General features: G+C 37.6%; 1 protein-coding gene across 7 annotated transcripts in view; it reads left to right on the top strand.

Moving 5' to 3' along the window:
* Arb2a (ARB2 cotranscriptional regulator A) overlaps positions 1 to 26459 on the top strand; it is a 464203-nt gene that overhangs the window by 113590 nt on the left and 324154 nt on the right. For 6 of the 7 annotated variants that reach the window (XM_059276570.1, XM_059276573.1, XM_059276568.1 and 3 more), the window contains one exon: positions 24521 to 24586. The exons of the other annotated variant lie outside the window; for it this stretch is intronic. In XM_059276570.1, the coding sequence (XP_059132553.1) occupies positions 24521 to 24586 (66 nt within the window). The remainder of the gene's footprint in view (positions 1 to 24520; positions 24587 to 26459) is intronic. 7 annotated transcript variants of the gene reach the window in all.

Raw genomic sequence — 26459 nt, 5'->3', positions numbered from 1 at the left:
GGAGCTGGTTGATGACCCAAAGAAAGCCTGCTACATTTGGGTGTTAAGTTACCAAATGTTTATTAGTGATAGTTTTGATTGTCAAATTGACACAATGTAGAATCACCTAGGAAGGGAGTCTCAATGAGGAATTTTCGTGATTAGTGAGAAGACTGTGGGTGGCACTATTCTCTAGGCAGGGTCCTGGTGTATATGAGTATAGAAAGAAAGGTGAGAGCTGGCATGCAAGTATTAATTCATTGCTCTCCTCTTCTCTTTACCTTGGATATAAGGTTACTAGCTACTTCCAGTTCCTACTGCCTTGACTTCCCCACTGTGGGAGACTGTAGCTTGTAATTATGAGCCAAGTAAATGCCTTTTCCCCTAAGTTGCCATTGTTAGGTGTAGTCGGAAGATTTCTCCAGTTCCCCCAAGCCCCCACAGTCCCGTGGCCTGCTTATAGAATAATCACTCAGAAGCTTTTATTAATTATAACTGCTTGGCCATTAGCTCAGGATTATTACTGACTAGCTCTTACACTTAAATTAACCCATAATTCTTATTTATATTTAGCCATGTGGCTTGGTACCTTTTCTCAGTTCTGCCTTGTCATTTTGCTTCCTCTGTGTCTAGCTGGCGACTCCTGACTCAGCCCTTCCTCTTCCCAGAATTCTCCTCATCTTCTCACTCTGCCTATACTTCCTGTCTGGCTACTGGCCCATCAGCATTTTATTTATCAACCAATCAGAGCAACACATATTCACAGCATACAGAACGATATCCCACAGCAGTTAGTATTTGTTTTATCACAACAACAGTAATCACAGCTAAGGTACCTTCAACTTTAAGGTGGTTTTTTTTTTTTTTTTTTTTTTTTTTTTGGTCATGCTATAAGATCATTATTTAAAAAAAATTCTTCCTATTCTCATGTGGTCTTCATTTACCATGGTCTCCTATTCCTTGTTCTCCCTCTCTGTTGTTGATCCAGCTGGGATCTCCCGCTCCCCCAAGCTCTTTTCCTCGACCCTCGCCCTTCATTACCCCCACTCATGTCCAGGCTGTTCATGTAGATCTCTTCCATTTCTCCATCATTGGGCGATCCCCGTGTCTTTCTTTGGGTCCTGTTTTCCAGGTAGCCTCCCTGGTGATGTGAGTAGCAGTCCATTCATCCTTGTTCCACATCTAGTATCCTCCTATGAATGAATACATACCATGTTTGTCTTTCTGAGTCTGGGTTACCTCACTCAGGATGATTTTTTCTAGATCCATCCATTTGCCTGTAAACCTCATGATGTCATTGTTTTTCTCTGCTGAGTAGTATTCCATTGTGTATATGTACCACATTTTGTTTATCCATTCTTCAGTTGAAGGGCATCTAGGTTGTTTCCATGTTCTGGCTATTACAAACAATGCTGATATGAACATAGCTGAACAAGTGCTCTTGTGGTATGATTGAGCATTCCTTTGGTATATGCCCAAGAGTGATATAGCTGGATCTTGGGGGAGATGGATTCCCAATTTTCTAAGAAAGCGCCATATTGATTTCCAAAGTGGTTGTACAAGCTTGCATTCCCACCAGCAGTGGAGGAGAGTTCCCCTAGCTCCACATCCTCACCAGCATAAGGTGTCTTCAGTGTTTTTGATCTTAGCCATTCTGACAGGCGTAAGGTGGTATCTCAGAGTTGTTTTGATTTGCATTTCCCTGATGATAATGGATGTTGAGCAATTCCTTAAATGTCTTATATACAAGAATCCATATCAGTACAAATTATTCAAGGCTAATAGTTTGCTAAATCAATTTACTAGTAGATACAATAATTTACCTTAATATGCTATACTTATCCATTCCCCCTTTTCTTCTCTAAAGGAGAATACTGAGTCCAAATTTTATTGTTCTACTCCCACCCCTATAACCATCCATCCATAACCCTAAGAAAAATGAAATCTTTGGGAGAGGGGCGTCATTTTCTTAGAATTACTTCCTGCTGTTTAGAGGGTAACAGTATCTCTGTGGGGTCCTATAAGAAAGCTTAGATAGTTAAGTCTCAATAGGGCTAGCTGTAGAGTCTGCAGCCAGTCTCAGAGTAGTTAATAAGATTGTCTGAGATTCTGGCTATAGGTGTAGAATGATGGACCATCTCATCTTAAAACTGTTCTGAAGAGTTTGAAGTAAACCAGTAGGTTTAGCTCAGGAGTTTTTTCCTGTTGTCCAGTGTCTCTCCACAGCTGTTGTTCCTTTCTCATCAGCATTGAGAAAATTCAAGGTCAATAAAGCATTATTTAATCTAAAAAAAAAAAATCCTTTGTGCTCGCACATGTGTAGGTGTGTGTGTGGCCCTGTGTGCCACAGCATGCATGTAGAGGACAAAGGACAACTTTAAGGAATAGATTCTCTCTTTCCATGTTAATTCTGGAGATTAAATTTAGGTATCAGCCATGCATTGTAGGATGTCAAATGCCTTTACTTGCTGAATCATCTCGATGGCCCAAGAGGATTCATTTTTGACAGAGGTATTTCTATTCTCTGAGCATGATGACAAAAATATGTTACTTTGGTTTCATCCAGTATTAGTGATGTCTTCCCAGTCTCAATGTAATTTTTTTTTTCTGTTTGTTAATAAATACGTTTGGGAAAAATACTTAAGACTATGTAACTTTTATTTACTACTTTTAGTGTCTGATGATTTTACAACTCATCATTTTCTCTAAATTTATTGGTTGGTATTATACTGTAACAAATCTTTTTTTCATGTTTCTTTAAAAACTAAGTAGAATTAGCATCTAATTCAGCAATTACACTGTTGAATATATATCAAAAGAAAGTTGAATGAATATGTCCGAGAGAGTTGTACTCCCATGTTCACTGTAGTACTACTATTCTCAGTAGCTAAGTAGTTACCAAGTTATGTGTCAACAGTACATACATGATAGAATATGGTTCAGCCCTGAAAGTCAAGTTCTTTGAAACAGCATGGATGGAACTGGATGTCTGTATGTGAAATGATTTTGGTATTGAACACTAAGTACTGCATGATCTTACATACAATTGAAATTTAAAAACATTGATCTCATGGAAGTTTAAAGTAGACTTGTGATTACTAGTGGATAGGAAGAAGAGGGAGATGGAATAATGAGACACATTAATAAATGGGTACTAAGGTGTAGTTAGGGGCATTAAGCTCCAGTATGCTGTAGCACAAGAGATTGACTTTAGATAATATATTACACATTTAAAAAGGCTAGAACAAAGTAGTTTTAAAATGAACCATAGAGAAATGGTTTATGTTTGAAGAGTTAGTTTATGCTGAACTTGATTTAAACTTTATGCGATGTACTTATATATTGAAACATCATACATATATGTAGGTCTTGGTCATCTTGCCTTTTATTTTAAATCATTATGGACTTGTGAATATTCTTTTATTTCATGAGCTATGTAATCCATTGCTGTAGTTATTTTGAAACCTAAGTTATCCCATTCAGCTAAAAGAATCCTAATCAAGCATAGTTTACTGTTCTTTTAACATTTATTAATCATCTATTCAGTATTGTCTTTTTAGAACTGTATTTGTGTAACTATGCATGAGAAATATACTCTTATTTGTTAATAGAATAAAGATATGTTTAATTTATCCTACGTAATCTTGACCAGAAACTTAGTATATGGTTTACAATTTTAAAAAAGGAAAGCAGTAGGCCACACCTGACAGTAAACCAAGTAGGCTGCCCTCAGACCTCTTCCTGTCTGTCTGTTCACCTAGATCCAACCCCACAGTCTCATCCCTTGCTCTGCAACAGAGCACTAGATGCAGCCTTCTCTCCTTCTGTGGATCCCACAGACCATCCCCTGCTAATCTCCCTGCCCTACTCGTCCCTGTATCCCAGAACCCAAGTCCATCAGACACCCCCTCCTAAGCCAAGGTCCTCTCCTTCCAGGGCAACAAGTAGGCTGAAGGAAGACCCACACTTCTCCTACCGCTCCTGAGGTCCAATTCCCCACCCCCACCCCCAGTCTCATTCCTACCTCTGTAGCTGGAAACCTGCTGTGGTCTCACTTTATTTTCTGACCCCATCCCCAACAGATCACAAAGACCTTTTCTTCCAACTTTCCTTTCCCCAAATCATCCCAGTATCCCAGCCTCCAACACCAGCAGGCTTTCCCTGTGAACACATCAGCTGAATAGATATCACACTTTCTGAAAATCCAGAGAGGAAATGGAAACCAAGGAACAAAACACCCACCCAACAAAGACAAATGCAGAAATCAGCACCTAGACCTTTAAATCATTCAAACCCAGATGCTAAGACCACAGTGGAAAAACACAGTCAACAACAGCCAGGGTGTATATCTCCATTAAAGCCCAGCTATTCTACCACAGCAGGCTACAAGTATTCTAGCACAGCTGGAAAGCACAAGAAAAAGACCTTAAAACAACCTTTATGAATATGATACAGGTCCTTTAAGAAAAAATTAATGAATCCCTTAAAGAAATCCAGGAAAACAGAAATAGTATTAAAAAAAAATTGAAACTGATCAAGAACTGAAAATGGAGGTAGAAGCAATAAGAAAAGCCAAACTGAAAGAATTATGGAAATGGAATGTTTAAGAATTTAAATAGGAACTACAGAGGTAAGTTTCATGAACATAATACAAGAGATGAAAGAGAGAATCTCAGGCGTTGAAGATCTATATAAGAACTGGATATATAGGTCAAAGAAAATGTTAAATAGAAAAAAAAAAAACCAAACTCCTGAAATAAAACATTCACGAAGTCTGGGACACTGTAAAAAGACCAAACCTAAGAATAGTAGGAATAGAGGAAGAAGAAACTCAGCTCAAAGGCTCAGAAAATATTTTCAACAAAATCAGAGAAGAGATTTTCCTAACCTGAAGAAGGAGATTCTTATAAAGGTACAAGAGGCATATAGAATACTAAATAGATTGGAGCAGAAAAGAAAACCCCCAAGAGAATATTAAAAGATTAAAGGGAAAAAGACCAAGTAACATATAAAGGCAGACCTAATAGAATTCCACCTGATTAATTCTCAGTGGAGACTCTTGAAATTCAGAAGGGAATTTTGCCTGGATGTGCTGCAGACTCTAAGAGACCACAGATGCCAGCCCAGACTACTATACCCAGAAAAATTTCAATGACCATAGATGGACAAAACAAGATATTTCATGATGAAGCCAAATTAAGCAAGCTTTATCTACAAATCCAGGCCTATAGAAGGTGCTAGAATGCGAACTCTAACCTAAGGAGGATAAGTATGCACATGAAAATATAGGAAACAAGTAATCTCACACCAGCAAAATAAAAAGAAGGCAAACACACACACACACACACACACACACACACACACACACACACACCACTACCACCACCACCCCACTACTACCACCAACTGGTCATTGGTATCTCTCAATATCAATGATCTCAATACCCCAATAAAAAGACACAGTGTAAGAGAATAGATTCAGAAACAGGATCCATCCTTATGCTGCATCCAAGAAACATGCCTCAAGTTCAAAGATAGACACTGCTTGGAGTGAACGGTTGGAAAAACATATTCCAAGCAAATGAACATAAGAACCAAGTTGGTATAGTCATTTTAATATCTAACAAAATAGACTTCAAGCCAAAACAAAAAGAAATATGGAAGTACATACATATTCATCAAAGGAATCTACCAAGATGACATTTCAGTTGACATCTATGTCCCAAACAGAAAAGAAATGGAGAAGTTTCATACAAGCAGCTTAACAGCACATCTGAAAGCTCTAGAACACAAGGAAACAATCACACCCAAGAGGAGTAGACAACAAGAAATACCAAACTGAGGGCTGAAATCAATAAAATAGAAACAGAGAAAAACAGAGAGAACCAGTGAAACAAAGAGTTGGTTCTTTGAGAAAATCAAGAAGATAGACAAATCCTTATGCAAACTAACCAAAAGTTAGAGAGCAAATATCCAGATTAACAAAATCAGAAATCAAAAGGGGGACATAACAAAACACAGAGGAACTGCAGAGAATCATAAGGATACACTTTAAAAACCTGTACTCCACCAAAATTGAAAATCTAAAATTGATAATTTTATTGATAAGTACCACTTACCAAAGTTAAACCAAGATCAGATAAGCAATTTAAATAGACACATAACTCCTAGTGGAATGGAAGTATTCTTTAAAAGTCTCCAAACAAAAAAAGATATCAGGGCCAGATGGTTTTAGTGCAGAATTCTACCAGACTTTCAAAGAAGAGTTAACACCAATAATCTTTAAATTATTCTACAAAATAGAAACAACAGAAACATTGCCAAAACACTGATACTCAAACCACATAAAGACTCAAGAAAGACAGAGTATTATAGAAACAGTGGGAGCTTTGCCAAATTCATTTGATGAGACTCAGAATATTACAGACCAATTTTCCTTATGAGCATAGATGTAAAAAATACTAAATGAAATACTTGCAAACGGAATCCAAGAGCACATCAAAAAGGTCATCCACCATGATCAAGTAGGCTTCATCTCAGAGATGCAGGGATGGTTCAGTATATGAAAGTTAGTAAACATAATCCACCGTATAACAAATTAAAAGAAAAAGCAGACAGGATCATCTTATTAGATGCAAAAAAAGGTGTTTGTCAAAATTCAGCAACTCTTTATAATGAAAGTCCTGAGGAGATTAGGGATACAAGAAACATACCTAAATCCAATAAAGGTAATTTGTAGCAAGCCTATCATCATCAAATTAAATGGAGAGAAACTTAAAAAACAATTCCACTAAAATCAGGAATAAGACATGGTTGTTTACTCTCTCCATATCTATTCAATATAGTACTTGAAGTTTTAACTAGAGCAATAAGACAAGGATATCAAGGGGATACAAATTGGAAAGGAAGAAGTCAAAGTATTTGCAGATGATCTGATAGTATTCATAAGTGACTCTAAAAATTCTGCCATGGAACTCCTACAACTGATAAACACTTTTAGAAAAATAGCGGAATAGAAGATCAACTCAAGAAAAAAAATCAGTAGCCCTCCTGTATACAAAAGACAAACTGAGAAAGAAATCAGAGAAATATCACCTTTCACAATAGTTTCAAATAAGATAAAATATATTGCCGTAACTCTAACCAAGCTAGTGAAAAACTTGTTAAAACTTGAAGTTTTTGAAGAAAGAAATTGAAGAAGATATCAGAAGATGGAAAGATCTATGCTCCCATGGATTGGTAGGATTAACATAGTAAATATGGCCATCCTATCAAAAGCAAGCCATAGATTCAACACAATCCCCAGATTCAATGCAATCCCAATCAGAATTCTAAAAGAATTCTTTACAAACCTTGAAAGGGTTATTCTCACCTTTAGATGGGAAAACAAAAAACCCAAGATAGCTAAAACAATTATGAATAATAAAAGAACTCTTGAAGATTACACCATTCCTGGTTTTATGTTGTATTGCAGAGTTATAGGTATAAGAACTGCATGCTATTGGTATGAAAACAGTCATGTTGATTAAGGGATGCCAATTGACCATGGAGATATGAATTCACATATGTGTAGATACCTGATTTACCTGATTTGTGTTAAAGAAACCAGAAATGCACACTGGAAAATGTTTGCATGTAGAAGAATACAAATAGATCCATATCTGTCAAACTGCACAAACTCTAGTCCAAGTGAATCCGTCCTCAACATTAAACAGGGTTCACTGAACCTGATAGAAGAGAAAATGAATAATAGCCTTGAACTCACTGGCACAGTAGAAGATTTTCTGAACAGAATACCAATTGTGCATCAACAGCTAGAAAATGGGACTTCATGAAACCAAAAAGACAACTGTAAGGGAAAGGACACTGTCAGTTAGACAAAGTGGCAGCCTACAGAATGGGAAAAGATCTTCACCAGTCCACATCTGACAGAGGACTAATATCCAAAAGATATAAAGATCTCAAGAAAGTAGATGTCAAAAAGCCAAACAATCTAATTCAAAAATGGGGAACAGTTCTAAACAGAGAATTCTCAATAGAGGAATCTCAAATGGCCAAGAAACACTTAAACAAATGTTCAATATCCTTAGCTACTAATGAAATTCAAATGAAAACTACTTTGGGATTCCATCTTACACTTGTCATAATGGCTAGTATCAATAACGTAAGTGATAACTCATGCTGTTGAGGAAGTGGAGCAAGGCCTCCATTGCTGGTGGGAGTGCAAACTTTTACAGCTACTTTGGAAATCATTATGGTGGTTCCTCAGAAAATTGGGAATTGATCTATGTCAAGATCCAGCTATACTTCTCTTGGGCATATATCCAAAGGATGCTCCATCCTACTAAAAAGACACTTGCTCAGCTATGTTCATAGTGGCTTCATTCATAATAACCAGAAACTGAAAACAACCTAGATGTCCCGCAACTAAAGAATGGATAAAGAAAATGTGGTAAATTCACACAATGGAGTTCTACTCAGGCGTTAACAAAACATGACTTCATGAAATTTGAAGGAAGTGGATGGAACTAAAAAAAAATTATCTTGAGTGAGAAAGCCCAGATCAAGAAAGATAAATACTCCATGTATTCACTTATAAGGGGATATTAACCATTAAGTAAATGATAACCAAGATAGAATCAGTAGACCTAGAGAGCTTAGATAAAGAAGAGGGGTCTCAGGGAATAATGGGACCTTCCTGAGGAGGGGGAAATCAAATAAGTTTTATGAGTGGACTAGGGGTATGTGGGGACAGACAGGATTGTGGTCAATCGGGAAGGAGTAGATGGGGTGAGGGAGATATTGGGGGGAAAGATGATTGGAGTTGCGGCAGCATTTGTGGGTTGACATGGAAACCTAGTGCAGTGGAAACTTCCTGGAATTTATATGACGGTGATCCTTGCCATCTTTTGTAGCCAGGTGAGGTTTCCAGTGGTAGGACTGTTTTGCATTCAAGTGAATTGTTGGTCAAGAGTGTCCCATGAAAATTGCCAATCATTCAAGGCTGTTGACAAGACAATTGGTTGTTCTCTACAAATTGAATGAGGGGTTCATTGTGTAGAACAACCTCCACACAACTCATTGAACATGGAGAATTTGAGCTGGTGCCTACATGGAGCCCTCACCCCTACGTTCTAGTCTGTTTGGTGTGGGAAGCTCCTTTGCAGGCTACCAAAAGAAAAACATGGACAACCCAGACACAAAACCTTTGACCTACAATCTATCCTGGCAGCAAAATATGTTAGGGCAATTGTGGCACAGATCTCGTGGTGTAGTCAATCAATGTCTGATTTGAACTAAGGCCCACTCCATGTAAGTAAGACACATATGAGCTCACAGAGACTGAAGCATCAAGCACTGGGCATACATGCTTCTGCTGGTCATATAGTCTGTTCCTAAGAGTAATTCATTTCATACAATCCTCTGTATATATGTTATAGCAGTTAGCTTAGTATTTATATGGGACTCCTGACTGTGAAAATGTGTGGGTTCCTGACTCTTGTGCCTGCCCTTGGGACTCTTTTCCTCCTGTTGGGTTGCCATGTCCAACTTCAACATAATGTTTTTCCTTCATCTTATTATATTTTATTTTGTCATGTTTGGTTGTTATCTCTTTGAAGCCTGTTCTTTTCTCGTGAGAAACAGAAAGGAAGTGGATCCTGAGGTGAGGGAAGTTGGGGAGGACGTAGGAGGATTAGAGGTGGGAAAGTATAATCAGGGTATATTGTATGAGAAAACAATCCATTTTCAATAAAAGAAAAAAATTAAAATTATATAAAAATAAAATTTCATATAAGGTTTCTGTAATTGGAAGTTTTTCTGTGTCCTGCCTGGTCCGCAGCAGCTCAGACCCAAATAAACACACAGAGGCTTATATTAATTATAATTGCGCAGCCATTTGCTCAGGCTTATTACTGACTAGCGCTTATGTAGTGGAAGTTTTCCTGTGTCCCACCAGGTCCACAGCTGCTCAGATCCAAGTAAACACACAGAGGCTTATATTAATTAAAACTGCTTAGCCATTAGCTCAAGCCTACCACTGACTAGCTTTTACACTTAAACTCAGCCCATTTCTGTCAATCTATATGTTGCCATGTATTCCATGGCATTACCTGTGTGCTATTACATGCTGCTCCCTGGTTAGCAGGCTGATGTCTCCTGACTCAGCCTTCTGCTTCCCAGAATTCTCCTCATCTGCTTGTCCCACCTATACTTCCTGCCTGGCTACTGACCAATCAGCGTTTTATTAAACCAGTGTACAAAAGCATTATCCCACAGCACTCTTACATTTAAATTAATTCTTATCTATGTTCAGCCACATGGCGTGGTACCTTTTCTCAGTTCTGCCTTGTCATCTTGATCCTGTGTCTGGCTAGTGACTCCTGACTCAGCCTTCCTCTTCCCAGCATTCTCCTCATCTGCTAGCCCCACCTACACTTCCTGCCTGGGTACTGGCTAATCTGCATTTTATTTATCAACCAATCAGAGCAACATATATTCACAACATACAGAATGACATCCCATAGCACTTCCCCTTTCCTGTCTAATCAAAAAGGAAGGTTTTAACTTTAACATAGTTACTATATCTAGTCTCTTTGTATTTGGCAAAATTAAAAAAAATATTCTATCTATCCTATATTGTGAGTCTAATATTTCATATCTAATTTATCTTTTATCATAACCAAGGAAAATTATAACTATCTAGTCTTCAACTTCATCAAAGACTTCAGAAGGATATAATATTAAGTAAACAGAAAATACATTGTAAGCAACTTCCAAAATTCTGGAAAGACAGACAGCTGCCTGCCTAGACAGTCACCCAAAGTTCCTCTGCAACACTGGGGCATCCATCTTCAGCCCATAGGCCTAGTCTTTGAGTCACTTCTCTCTGTGTCCTGTAGAATGTTTGGCATTTTCTTCTGTGAAGGAGGAACTGAAGGACCATCTTACCTGCAAAGTTCAGTTGTCACTTTCTTGTTGGTCCTGCATGTCTAGTTGATAAAACTTTTTGTCAAGCAGTCCAGGCAAGAACAATTTCTTGCCCAAATGGCTGTTTTGCCAAGAAGAAGATAAACTCCATATGGAATGTCTTTGACGCCCATCCTCCTCTTTGAAGTAAATCAATGCTGCCAGGAGCAGATGTGTCTCACTGTCCAGGAATGTCTAAGTGTTGAAAATGTTTTAAATGCCATATTATGTAGGTCCTTAAAGTGTTTGAAGATTACCTACCTAATTGAAATATATCTATGTATACCTAGAAAACTTAGCTAACGTGACTACACATTTGATTATCATAGATGACTAATTATTAATCTGTATTCCTCAACTATACATTACAATTTCAAATGAGTTGCACAAACAAAATACTTTAAACAAGAGTCAAAATATACATGTAGTATAACAAAATTAACTTTAAATTTGTATCAACAAACTAAAATCCATAGCAATATGAAATATTTAAAGCAAGTTGTTGCTCTTTAAAAGTAGATTGAGTAATCTTCCCTTTTATCCTATCATATCTGTATCATATATTTCTATATCATATCCCTCTTCCTTTTTTTTGAAAGAGATTGACTATGACCAATAACCTAAACAAAGACAAACATCCATAATCCATTTTTTGGGGGGAATGTGGGTGTAGTTTTCTAGGCTACTTTCTGCTGATAGAGGTCAATGTATTCTTATGAGGATCCTTAGAAAATTAAGAATTATGGTCAAGTCTTGACTATAATAGTCTGTGATGCTGTATTCTCTGAGTCAGTTGCCTTGAAGCTGTTCTGGATGTCTGGAGACCTCTCAGGGGGTCTTCCTTGATCAAACCATATTAGCCTGGAAGTAATTCATAAGTTCTCATCTTCTGTGGAAACAAATGGAGAATCTCTTTTCCAAAGCAACGTATCCTTAAGCGTAAATTTTGAAATGAAGATATTTTTAAAATATACATATTGATTTAACTCATCAGCCTTTACAATCAGATGTCTCTCTGTAGTTAAATATCCCAAAGACAGTATAATCCAGATTCTCTTCTGGATTATATCTTCAAATATCCATCTTCATGTGGCTTATTTTTTTATATTACTTTTACTGCCTCTTTAAAGACTTTATTTTTTAAAAACTTTCTAATTCTTTATATAACTGTCTATATTCCATTTTCTCTCTTCCAAGCCTATGTACATTTTTACACATATTATGAACTGTTTAGAGTTTATCCCATCTGAGTCTGCCTTATTGTGAATCTATTGCTTTAAACTGCGGCATGACTAGGACTGAATTGGTGGCTTTGGCTGCTGGCTCTGCCCACCTCATCTTTCCAACATGGTGGAATGACATTTACCACCAGCTCTGGGGGAACCATGTTCATCGCTAACTCTGTGAGGCAGTGGGTCTGTGCTTCCATCCAGCAGCGTGTAGACCAAAAACCCTTTCTTTCTTTCTTTTTTTCTTTTTTTTTGTCTGTACTAGCAAAAGCTATATCCACTATCCACCATGAACCACGCTGTACTGCTTTCAGAAGCCCATATGCTGTGAACCTGCCATACTGTAGCTCAAGTCTGCACTTCATGGTGTCTCTGTACCTTGGCATCTCTGTATCTTGACCCACATGAGATATGAAGTAGAAATCTGTTTTTGGCTCCATTACTGTGTGTTTAGAAGCCTTTTTAAAACTCTTTTAGTCCATATGGAAATTTGAGAGCCCCAAGTTGGTACACCAAATGTAGCCGGAAAATTTCCTGTGTCCCGGCCGGCTGGCGATTGGGACAGATTTCTCCCACTTGTGTCCCAAAGCTGCTTAGTCCCAAATAAACACACAGAGGCTTATATTGACTATAACTCCTCAGCCTTTCACTCAGGTTCATTACTGACTAGCTCTTACACTTAAATTAACTCGTAATTCACATCTTTGTTTAGCCACATGGCTTTGTCCCTTTTCTCAGTTCTGCCTTGTCATCTTGCTTCCTTTGTGTCTGGCTGGTGACTCCTGACTCAGCCTTCCTCTTTCTAGCATTCTCCTTGTCTGCTATCCCCCCACCTACACTTCCTGCCTGGCTACTGGCCAATCAGCATTTTATTTATCAATCAATCAGAGCAACACATATTCACAACGTACAGAATGACATCCCACAGCAGGTTTCTATAGAACATGAAAGTTTATGGACATTATAAAGTGAAAAACTCAGTGACTACCAGACAAAAGGGGTGGAAAGGTTGTAAGAGCCAAGGTTCGGGAGAAACTGAGTGAGATAGTGACTTCTCATGACAGGGCTCCTGTTGTCTTCAACACACAGCAGTTATGATTGTTTGTACAAGATCTAGCCAATCAGCACTGAAACATGGGAGCCCTACCACTAACTGATGAACTATTGATAGTTGATGGCTTCAAGTGGAGAGAGATAAATTTTTGTAAGCATGTGGTCTCTGATAAATTGACCATGCTACCTGCTGTGACTGGTTTTTCACCAGGAACATGTTGTCAGCCCACAATGAACATAGTGTATAAAATATATTTAAAATGTGGATATTATGTGGCAGGGGGATGAGGGATGGTGGTTGATGTGGGGGAGTGCGATGAATAAAATCAAATACAACATTGTGTGTATGTATCAAATTATAAACATTAAATTTTTAAAAATTCTTCTGTTAAACCAGTATGAGCAGGATCATAGTCAACTGAGAACCATCTGCATATGTGTATAAGAATATTTATGTAGCTTGGAAATTCTGAAATTTAAAGAAGGTATTAAACATTTTTCCAAACTTACAATCAAAATAGCCAAACAAAACACTAATCTGAGCTGGGTGGTGGTGGCGCACGCCTTTAATCCCAGCACTCGGGAGGCAGAGCCAGGCGGATCTCTGTGAGTTCGAGGCCAGCCTGGGCTACCAAGTGAGTTCCAGGAAAGGCGCAAAGCTACACAGAGAAACCCTGTCTTGAAAAAAAAAAAAAACAAACAACAACAACAACAACAACAAAAACAACAACAACAAAAAAACCCCACTAATCTGGCTTATTTTTCATCTAATACAAATATATAAAATATCTTCCATCAAATGCTGCTGAAGAAGCAGCAGAACCTTGAGAAATACACCTTTTCTTTGCCTCAGAAAAGTAATGCATACCACACTGTAGAAGTTTATAAAATTTTCACAAAACATTGTTGTAATATTACAGTACTAGCTTTAAGAATTCATTAATTAGGGGCTGGAGAGATGGCTCAGGGGTTAAGACCACTGGCTGCTCTTCCAGAGGTCCTGAGTTCAATTCTCAGCACCCACATGGTGGCTCACAACCATTTGTAATGACATCTGGTGCCCTCATCTGACCTGTAGGGATACATGCAGGCAGAACACTGTATGTGTAATAAATAAACCTTAAAAAAAAAAAAAAAAGAATTCATTAACTAATGGGGAGCCTACATGGGTAGTTTCCTTATCATCTTTTCAGTCTACAAGATACACTATAGGCAAAGTATTTCTTCAGTCCTCAGCATCCATACAGTGCACTGCATGAAGTCAATGAGGGGTTTTATTGCATTAGCACTTACATGCAGAGTAGTTCCCAAAGTGGGTGACAACTTGGCTTTAGAAGTAATGCTTGAGAAGTATGTCCTTCTTGGAAGGCTAGAAACAAACATCTACCTGCAGTTGTAAGACGTCTTATCAAAATCATGTAATCACTTAGGAATTATGTCTCAGTTAAAAGAAAAAAGTAGCCCCAAGTAAGAAGCAGCTCTGAAAACAAGGAAAAATGTAACTTAAGGTACCTCATGTGAGACGTTGAATTACACATAGTTCTTACCTGACACAATAGTTTATCAGTTAACGTAAGAGTGAAATAGTGTCAAGAAACAAAATTACACCTGAGAATTTCAGAATTTACAAACTAAGTTTCCCATTGAGTTCATTTTCTGTTGTTACCTACTGCTGAGCATGAAGCCTGTTCCTAACTCATTTCGATGGTGAGACGTCCTTGGAGGAAACTAAGTTTTCTCTGCAAGTGGTTATTAATTTGAGATAGCTTTTGGATTAGGGTGGGGCCATGTGTCCACTTCTCTTTTCAGTTCTGGGGCCACCATGTGGTGCTGTCCCTGTGCATACTGCCTCCGTCTCTGTGAGTTCATATGTGCACCAGTCCTGGTAATTTAGAGGGTCTTGTTTTCTTAGTGTCCTCCATCCCCTTTGACTCTTAGACTGTTTCTGCCTTCTCTTCCGTGGGGGTTTCCTGAGCTCAGAGGGGAGGGATTTGATGAAGACATTCCATTTAGGCCTGAGCTTTCCACGGTCTTTCGCTGTCTGCATAATGTCTGGCTGTGGGTCTCTGTATTTGTTCCCGTCTGCTGTATGAGGAGGCTTCTCTGATGATGGCTGAGCAAGGTACTGATCTATGAGTATAACAGAATGTCCTTAGGGGTCATTATTTTGTGACTTTTTTTTTTTTTCGTTTGCTTGCTTGTTTTTTGTTTTTGTTTGGTTGATCTTTTTGTTCTTTGTTTTGTTTGTTTGAGAACAGTAGTATTTGGTTTTACCGTAGGTCTATAGGCTATCTAGGCTTAGGTTCTTGGTCACCCAAGCAGTGATTTTAATGGGTTCATCTTGTGGAGTGAGGCTTATGTTTAACCAGATATTGGGTAGTCCCTCCCACAAGTTTATGCGTTGGACTAATAGATCCTGTAGGCACTACAGCATTGTGTGGGATGGAAGAGTCTGTGGCTGGGTTGGTGTTTCTGTTTCTGCTTTGATATCATTTTACTCTCCTATACCAGAGTTGCTAGAACATAGAAGTGGTGGTTGTACAGACATCTTTTTGACTTCGGCATGTTCAGTGAGTTGTGTAGTTGTTGTTTTCAGCATGGGGTCTTGCTGTTAGTTTGTGGAGATCAACCTGTAGTCTTGGCAACAGCCTGGGATGTTTGGAGGTTCTCCTGGGACCCTCATTGGGCAACATTTCAATTAAACATAACCGAATCCTGGTACTGGAAGTTTCATCTCGTGACAAGAGATGGCCATTTGGGGCTGTATCTCCCTCATTTTTGGCAATTTCATTTAGATCACCTTCATATATGTATATTTTAGGAAGCTTCTTCTACTCTATTAGGCTTCAATATCATCTCTCAAATGCCCTTAGCTATCTCTCCCCATATTCCCACCCTTGTCTCCCTCTTCCCTCCTTCTCCCACTTGATTCTCCTGTTCCAGCCCCAACCCCCCACCCCCACCATCCATAAGTATTTTTCTAGTTCCCATTCCTATGGAGACCTACCTGTCTACCCTAGTCCCTTATTCCATACCTAACCTCTGTGGTTCTATGGATTGTAGCTTGGTTATCATTGACTTAACAGCTAATATCCATATATAAGTGAATACATACCATGCTTGTTTTTCTGGGTCTGGAATAGCTCATTCAGGATGATATTTTCCTGGTTCCATCCATTTATCTGCATGGTTTCATTTTTTTTAATTGCTGAGTAATACTCCATTGTATACATGTACCATATTTTTTTGTCCATTTATTTATTGAACAATATGTTGGTTGTTTCCAATTTCTTGCTATTATCAACAAATCAACGATGAACATTGTTGAACAAGTGTCTCTCTGGTAGGATGAAGTGTCCTTTGTGTATATGCCCAAGAGTGGTATATCTGGATCTTGAGGTAGCTGAATTCCCATCTTTCTGAGGAACCACCACACTGATTTCCAAAGAGGCTGTACACATTCACACTCCCACAGCAATGGAGGAGTGTTCCCCTTAGGCCACATCCCTTTGCTGTATAAAATGTGAACAGTGGGTCACTAGTGTGTCTCAGTGAGTCAAGCCACTTGCTACCAACCCTAATGAACTGAGTTCAGTCCTCGGCACTCACATGGAAAGGAGAGAACTGACTCCTGTAAGTATCCTCTGACCTTCATGCATGCACTTTGGGTAAGCATGTCTCTACATACAAACATACATACATGTATAACCAATAAATAAAACATAATTTACAATTTTGCCAAAATTTTAAAATGACAATAAAGACATAGATGTTGGAAGTTACATGCTAAATAGTCATTCTAAAATTATAAGCTTGCCACTAGAGAACAGTTTGAAAATGTATAATGTTTGAACCAGAAAGGTAGGAATAAAAAAAATTTAACTGTCAGACAGTAGAGAAAACCAGATATGACTAACTAGTTCTGTTGCTACAGGCACTCTATAGGCTGATGTAAAAGGATAATCTGAGTGCAGGAGTTTGAGTAGAGCCCAGGGAACATTGTAAGGAGGAAAAAACAAACAATGCCCCCCAAACAGCATCATAAATGGAACTCAAAAAAAGGTACAAAATAAAATCCAGTTTAATAATTATAAATTTGGCAATAGAAACTAAAGTAACTAAAAGTAACAATACAAAATTTGTACATGTGATTTACAAAAGACGTATCTAAAACATAAAAGTAGGGAAAGTAGAAAGAAAAGCTCACTAGTCATTGTGAGTGTATGTGTGTGTGAGTGTATGTGTGTGTTTGTGTATGTGTTTTTAAAGAATGATTATTTGATTTACTAGTTTATTTATGCTACAACAATTATTAACTTTCCCATACTTTTTTCAAAATTAATTTATAAGAAGTTCAGTATGGAGAATTTTTATCTGTTTAACTTTTAGTATTTTTGAAAATAGTATATAATTCTGCTGTAATACTAAAACTGATTTGATTGAACCATAAATTCCTTGGTACTGAAGGTAAAAATTACGTTTTGTGAGTATTTCTAACCTACTGTTTTGAAGATAAACATGTTCAACATCAAGTCATTACTCACACCTGGATCTCTTACCAATTGTGTGTTGTCTGTTATAGACAAGATGAGTGTCACTCTTTAAAAATGTTATATAAGATTTTAAAATGCTATATAACTCTAAAAGTAATCTTTACTTAAATAGACTGATATTTTTATATGTACATAACTGAATATGAGTGTCTGAGTATTACTAAATGAGTAATGTATTAGTTACTTTTCTCATAGCTGTGATCACGAAGGAGCTTTCAGGGAAGAAAGCTTCATTTTGAGTCAGTGCAAGGGATACAGCTCGTCACAGAAGGGAGGATTGGGTGGTAGAACCATGCCCTGCATACTGTCTCAGGAGGTTGTCTACTCACAACTGTGGTGACCAGTAAGAAGACCCGAGAGATGAGTGTCTCATCTGGTGTTTTTCCCTGTTATTTAGTCTGGGCCCCAATCTCACAGGACGACACACCCTGTGTTGAGCTTGTGTCTTCCCTTCTTACTTGGTCATTTGTAAATACTGGACACCCAGAGCTCTGACTCCTAGATGGTTATAAATCCAGAGAAGATTGATCTTCCAGATACATATTTTAACAAAGTGTATTAGGAGTGAAGGCTGTTTTCTAAAATGTTAACTTCACATATAATAAAACTCCATATTAAACTTTATTTTGATAGATATGTGATCAATTAAATTGATTTCATTTGATGTTGACATAAATATTTTGAATTGTTTCTAAAATGCTTCAAAGTTATTTTTAAATGTTTTAAATTTTTTCCTTAGGATTCTTTATTCCATATTTTCTGAACTCAGGTCATCTATTGAGTTAGATTTCTGTGCTTTTCTTTGCAGGAAACATTGCATTTCGTGAACACATTTAAATTTTTGGAATTTTCTCTTTGATTCAACTCATCCACTTTTATCCCAAGGTCAAGATTTTCTTAGCATTTAGGAATCTTCTCTAGGAGATGCGTTTGATGGTTGTAAGACTGATGTTAGTGTTTTATCATTTGCACCAAAGTTCTTATTTTATAATGAACCCAGTACAATTCTTGTTTCACATAGTTAATAAGATTATTAAATAAAATTGATATTGCTGTAAATCAATTAAGCCAAGTTTACTTTATTGTTCTTCAAACCCAATCTCCAAACAGTGAGAGATACCTTTTTAGAGTCTTATTTATAGCTGTTTCCCTTACGCAGCCCTAGTCTTAATTATGATTGGGTAGAGTGATTTCAGTGCTTCTATTGGAGGAGAGGGCATCAGTGTTGGTGTCTACATTCTTAGAGCTCAAATTACAGGAAATTATGAACCACCAGACATGGGTGCTGGGAGCCAAGCTTGTGTCCCCTTTGAGGGAAGTGCTGAAACCGCTGAGCCATCTCTCCAACATTATTAGTAACATCTTTAACAAGCTCTTACCTGTTTGATAAGAATAAGAAATAAAAAATATTTTGTTTTACATTCATATCTTGTTTCTCAGATACAGTTTGCATAGATCCAAACTTCTGACATTACTGTGTTTTTTCCCCTCTGAATTATTTGTAATAAAAGTCTTTATTTCTCTCTCAGTTTTCAGAATAATTTTACAGGGTTCAGGATTTTTCATGGACAATTTCTACTTTTAAGTACTGTGTGTTCCACCTTGTTCCTATTTCTTGTTTGGCTTTTGTAGTTAAAATGGCCTCACACCCCGCCCCCAGGATGCTTTCAAAATTCTGTTTTAGGTTTTGTACACTGTATGCAAAGACTGGGTATAGCTTTTTTTTTTTTTTTTTTTTGCATTTGTCTGTCTTATGGTCTGTGCACTCTCTGGATCTATTATGTGTGTCATAAATTTCTGTGAGTTATTGCTCTTTATTTCTTCAAGTTGTTCCTTTGTTACTTATCATTTTGGAAAAGTTTCACCTTTTGCTTTTGTCCCGCAATTATGTGATATTTTGTCCGTCCCCCCTCCATATTTAAAATTAAGAAGTTTCCATTGACATATCTTTAAGATCACTAATTGGTTGTAATCAGTTTGCTAAGACCTCATTGAAGGCATTCATTTCATTTATAGCCACTGTTCTACATTTCCTTGTTTGTATGTGTCTTCTTACATTACCCATTTCTTCTAGTGCTTTGTCTAGTTTTTCCAGCAAAGGTATTAGTGTACTGTAGCAGGAATCTTAAAGAGTCTTATTAATAAAACAAACCTGGAGCCAAGTATTGGGATGAACTGGAAGATCAGAGAGACAGAACAAGCCACAGCTAACCTCACCTGGCCAACTTCTCAGCTGATCTTGTTTCCTCAGACTGGAAGCCTCTGTGTCCTCATATCCAAATGGCTCTCAGCTGAACTGTGCTCCAAAGCCTGAAAGCTTAACCAGCCAAATGCTGCTAGTTCCTGATCTTCAAGCCTTATATACCTTTCTGCTTTCTGCCTCACTCTCTGGGATTAAAGGCTCACTTTCTGGAATTAAAGGCGTGTGTCACCATGCCTGGCTGTTTCCAGTGTGGCCATGAACTCACAGAGATCCAGAGGGATTTCTGCCTCTGGACTGCTAGGATTAAAGGTGTGAGTGCCACCATTTTCTAGCCTTTGTATCTAGTGGCTGTTCTGTCTCTGACCCCAGATAGGTTTATTAGGGTGCACAATATTTTGGGGAACACAATACCACCACAGTGTACTGCTTATAGTTGTTTTTAACTCTCAGCTTGATAATTCTAGCATCCATGTCAAGATTGAGTCAGTTCTTATCCTGGTTCTATCTTCAGACTGGATAGTTCATGTTTGTTTTCTTCTTGTTCTGTTACAGTGCTTGTTGGCTTTTAGTATGCCTGATAATTTTGTTGTTAAAAGTCCAATATTACATATTGAGGTGGATTGGTTAATAATGAGGCTTTGTATTTCTCTAGGTAGGAGGTAGGCAATTGTATTATTTTTTCAGTGCTCTGTTAAAAACCTTTCAAAAGTAACTTAAGAAAGGAGAGGTTCCCTTTGCTTCACTATTTGAAGGTACAGTACATCTCAGCAAAGGTGTGGATGGACAATGAGAGCAGCTGTAGCTGTGGGAATGGTGCTGTGAGACTGGTCACATTGTGTCTCTAATCAGGAAGCAGGAGAGGTAGGAGCTGGCACTCAGCTTGTTTTCTCCTTTTATTCATTCTGTGACCTTAGCCCATGGAATGTGCTTCCTGTATTTAGCACAGATGTTCTAACTTCAGTTAAAACTCTCTAGAAACTCCCTCCCCGACACTTCCAGAGTTCTGGTTCCTAGGTGACTCTAAATCTGATCAAGTTCACTATCAAGACAAATTGTCATAGCACAGATCTGTTGGCTACCATTGGGTTGTCTGAGGTGAAGTTTTGGCCTCTTTCCTCTCATATCTTTATGTCCATGGTCATCTTTGAGTTCTTTAAGGGATACAGGTTAGGCATGTCCTTACAGACCAGTGAGGCTCTGCTAAAATAGTTTCCCTTGAAATTATGTCTTATTAAGAAAGTTAGAAAGCTAGAGAATATTTAAAATTTGTGGCTCCTCTTCCCTAGGAGAATCAGAAAGACTTATGTCTAAGTACACGGTGTACAGGGTTTCTTGAGGTAACCCAAGTTTGCCATCCCCAATTTTAGGCCAATTGAGCCTGTTCTTAGCTTTGAACTCCAGACAGAGGCTCTAGAAATGAGCCCCTTAGAGTTTCACAGGTGTTTCTGCTCTGCTCCCACTCAGTGCAAGGATTCTGCTGGGCCTTTTGTCTCAGTAGGTTGGTTCTCCTTAGCTGCCTGTCCTTCTGTCCAGTTCTCAGGGAAGCTGTGTGTCCTATGTCCCCAGTCTCTGTTGGAGCCAAGAATGTTGATGGCTTTCAGTTTGTTCAGTATTTTGTTTCTGAGGTCCCAAGTAACTACTTTTGTCTCTTTATGTGCTAGATGGAAACTGGACATCCCACCATTTCTCATTTGAAAGAAGATAAAAGTTTAGAGTATGTTTAGTCTCTTAATCCCTTTCTTCCCACTGTTAGACATAGTTTCCAGGTAATATTCAAACATCAACAACATTCTAACAGTACTTCATCTTTGTGAAATGAATCTTTTCATTTTTTCAAACCGCAGACTACAATCCTATGTAATCTGGAAAACAATGAGTGTATCCTGATGCTTCCTTCCAAATCCTTGATTGAGCAAGTAGAAAAGATGTTTTCAAACTGGAAATGTTTCTCTCTGCCCAACAATGTAGAGAGAATGGACACAGAGGAAAACTCGTTTCTGATCTTAAAATATCCTTAATATTCAAAGAGGGCTGAAGCTCCATCACAGTGTCCCAGGACTGACTGATGAAACAGACAGGAATAGTGTTAGACTAGTGTGTTAGATAGTGGTACTCCATCATGTTCAGGGGCATTGTGCTGGGAAACTGTGTCCTTAAATAGTTGCCATGTGGTCTGTTTTGGAGAGGGCACCTAGAGTAGAGGACAGCCTTCTCCAGTCTGTTCTTCCTATACTTCTGAAGACAGGAGGTAGTGAGCAAAGGAAAGTGGGCAAACAACGTAGTGTATTAGGGTTTTCTAGAGGGTTAGAGCCGGTAGAATGAATGTGTGTATGATGGAGGACTTATTGGACTACCTTATAGAATAACAACAGTGGAACAGCAGAGAATCGGGGAAGTGTTCGCTTCTCAACGACGGATGCTTCGGCAGTCTCAATCAGGTGCTGGAGTCATGGAGGATTCCTGGAGAGCTGGTGGTCTTCAGTTACATTGTCATTCTGAAGACGATGTATTTAATATTGACCACAGCAACAGGATAGACAAACGTGCCAGCAAGAGTGAGGGAAAGTGGGCATAAAGCAGTTTCCTTCTTCCACAGCCTTTTATGTGTGCTGCCAGAGAGTATGGAGAAAATCCCTCATAGAGGTTGCTAGCAGCTTGGGTTTTAGTTGATTTCACATGGAATCAAGCTGACAACCAAAACTGTCCATCACAGGCAGTATTTCTCTCTTAGTGGATACATGGTTTTATTATGTGGTTTGATATAAGTTCCAGAGTAGACACTTGTCTTATAGGCCAAATATAAGCAAATTTAGAATATTTGAATTATAATATCAAAATAAGAATTATTTCTGGTTCTATAGTTTATATTGATATAAGGTTTAATTATCAAAAATCTTAACTTTTTCTCAAATTATGTCTCAGATATTTGCATGCAGATTTAATTTATTTTGTTGTCCCTTTTTGTATAACAATACACTAAAGATTTCAGGAGTGTCAAACCAGTCATTTTAGTTAATCTCATTTAAGTCATTTCTCTTGAAGTGATAGGCCACTGTTATATTGCTTCATATATGCTTTTAAGTCTGAATTTACATGTTTTGATGTTCTTTAGAGTGTATATTGTCACTGTCTTCCAGTGAAATTATAGGGAACATAGTATTAGCTATCATGTTAAGTATAGAGATATTATTAGACTAGTAACTAGATAGTTTAGTTTAATGTGTTATAGGTTTTGAAATGACTGTTACCAGTCGTTTTTTCACATCTATGGAACTATTTCTGAGATAAAATGAATGTATGTACGTACATAAGACTTTTAACTTTGTTAAAGAAAGTGGGCTAAAGAATCTGTTTTAGATTAATGACACCAAAGCAATCAACATCTTAATGTTATTTAAAAAAACTCATTTTGTTTCACAAAAATTGACATAGGTTGCCACTGAAATTAGTATGTGAGATATTTTGACTACAGTAACTACAGATGTCTTCAGGAGGAGAAAGAAACACTCTTAGAACGACCATTCAAACTGCCTATTAAATATTTACTCCTATTCCAGGCCTACCTATCCTTGCTTATTGCCTACCAAATACATCATATATTTCATATTGCTGCTCTAACAAATTACCATTAGTTTCATGGCTAGAAGCAATACAAATTTGTTATCCTGTAATTCTGTGGGTCAGAAGTCTAGTAGGAGCTGCACCAGAGTGAAATGAAGGGAAGGATAGTCAGTTTTAGGCTGGGAAGAATTGGTGTCCTGATTTGTATTATTGGCATAGATGACACTGAACTCTCCTGTTGGTGTTGGCTGACAACTACAGGTCCTCAGAGGACAGAGCTCTTGGCCTGTGCTCTTCTTAACTTTCCAACCCAGCCAGTCCTTCCTACCTGTCATGTCTGCATCACATCATTCTTCTTTAACTTTCCACTTTTAAGAACACAAATGATTTGATTTGACCCACCTCGTTAATCCCAGTAAATCTTTTTCTCAAGGTCCTTAGCAACAATCATATGTGCAGGTCTGTTACCATGTAACCTAACACATGCAAATGTTCAGGAGTTGGGATGTAGACATCTTTGAAGAGACCATGTTTCTTGACTCTTATAAACACAGTATTGATTGGATTGATTTTCCTTTTCTGCTCATAATACTTGTCATATACTTTTCTTTCTTGCTCAAATGGGTGTGAAGATTCCAATCCCTTGAGAAATTACGTTAGATATAACACCTATGGAGAAATTGTAGGAGGAACAGTTTCTAAAAATACTTCAAAGCTTCAGAATATTCATTTCCCAAGGAGAAAGTCTTATGTGTTTTGTAAAACTCATTCTAATCTTTCATAGCCATCCACAGAGCAGCAGAAAGTAGCACATTCCACTGCTTAGGAAGAGTCTGTGTGATACCAGAACTTTCAAAGGAGAAAATTTGAAGAGATAATTACTTAGAGCAATAACTTTCAATAGTTTATCAAAACAAATGTATCTTGATAGTGGATGATATTGAATCTTAATATTTTATTTATTTCTTCCTTAGATCATCACAAAATATGTCTATGAGCTCCTGGAAAAGGACTGCAATTTGCAAAAAATCTCTATTCCAGTAAGTTCAAGTCTCAAAAAATATTTATCCCAAATAAAATGCTTTTTTCCATGTAAAATGGTTTTCAATCTAGGAGAAAATTTTTGTTGTGAGTTAAATGTGCTCCTGTATTGTTGCTGGCAATTCACTGCCTGTAGGTAACCTTACTCTTCTGTAATAGTTCTTACAAAGTAATGCTGTCAATGTAAACAATGAACAATGATGATTTCCAGTCTGTTTTTAACATGATGACAGAGAGGGTTCTCTTTTACCTTGTCTTCTTCCACCTGAATGTTTTTATTTGTTTCATATAAATCAGTGTGCTTCACATCGTAATAGGCATTCATTAACTCCTTAAGTATTGTTTGACTCTTTGAAACTTCTTTTCATTTAATTTCTATCTCAATTTTACATTTTAATGAGGGTCTTGCCTGCATATATTTTTGTGCACCACCTGCATTCCTGGTGCCTGCACAGGCCAGAAGAGAGCATCAGATTTCCTGGAGCTGGAGTTTAAACAGTTGTAACTATGTGTAGGTGCTAGGGATCAAACCCTGGCTGTCTGGAATAGCCACCAGTGCTGCTCTTACCACTGAGACATCTCTTCAGCCCTTCTTTCCACAAAAGTGTTTCTTTTTCTCTGCATTCCCAAAGTCAGTTCTGTTTTTCAGTACTGCTTCTTTCTTCTTTATTAGAGGACTGAGAAATTTTGCACCTTTTCTTTTGGAATTACAAAATTTTAAGTTGGGCGGTGGTGGCTCACATCTTTTATCCCAGCACTGGGGAGGTGGAGGCAGGTAGATCTTTGTGAGTTCAAGGCTAGCCTGGTCTAGAGAGCTAGTCCCACAACAAACAGGCCTATACAAAGAAACTCTGTCTCAAACAACCAAAAGGAAGAAAAAGTTTGGAATCTGTTCTTACACTCAAATTCTAAACAGAACTTCTATCATTTTTTTTAGTTTATAATCTAATCACAACATTGCTCCCTTCCCTTTCCTCCCTCCAGATACTCCAATATGTGCAGACCCTTCTTTCTTTTAAATATATGGCTCCCTTTTTCCTAATTCTTACTGCATATATATATGTATTTTTAATTTACATCATGAAGTGCTAAGCTTTTAAAATGAAGAAGTGGTAATCTTACATGTAAAATGTTGGTTGGAGTAGATCAGATAAATTTTGCTCTTCCTGACAACTCTTTTATTTTATGATTTAAGAGTCCAGGTGACAATGAAATTGACTTATTTAATATATAAACCTTTGCACATAGATCATTTCTGTGAACTTTCACATAGGATTTTTAGATGTTTTGGGTCATGTTATTAGGGAGTTTGAATATATATTAATTGTTTAGATTCTCATCTTTGTTTGCATAGTTCTACTAAAAACTATTTTTTATTTAATTTTCTAAATATAACCTCTAGTGATCAATAATGTTATTCATTCTTTGATTCACTCAACTCTGTAAGTGCTTATTGAACTTAGCTCTTTAAGTTGTAAACACTCTTGGTGCTTGTAATGTAATAATAAAGAAAATATTATTGCATGCCATACGTAAGCCATATCTTGTTCTAGTTTGAAACAGCTTCTTTTAGAAAAGCACAGAAGCCTAAATTTTAGCATCTTTGTGACAGTCAGTATGGCTATTCTATGGGAAGTCAGAATTCTTAACTTCAGGCGTACTTTCTTATTCTGTAAAAACTGTACATGGAAGTTGGCTATCGAGGCACACACCTTTAGTCCTAGAACTTAGTGGGTAGATGAGTTCGAGGACAGCCTGGTCTTCATATTGAGTTCCAGGCTTGCTGAGGCTACATGGTGAGTCTCAAAGTAAGCAAGCAAACAACCTGTATACATTTGTTATTCGTGAAAGTTAAAGTAAAATTGTATCACT

The sequence above is a fragment of the Peromyscus eremicus genome, chromosome 11 (genome assembly GCF_949786415.1).
Source record: "Peromyscus eremicus chromosome 11, PerEre_H2_v1, whole genome shotgun sequence".
NCBI lineage: Eukaryota > Metazoa > Chordata > Mammalia > Rodentia > Cricetidae > Peromyscus > Peromyscus eremicus.
The sequence above is the reverse complement of the archived record's forward strand: the minus strand, read 5'-3'. Positions and strand labels throughout refer to the sequence as shown.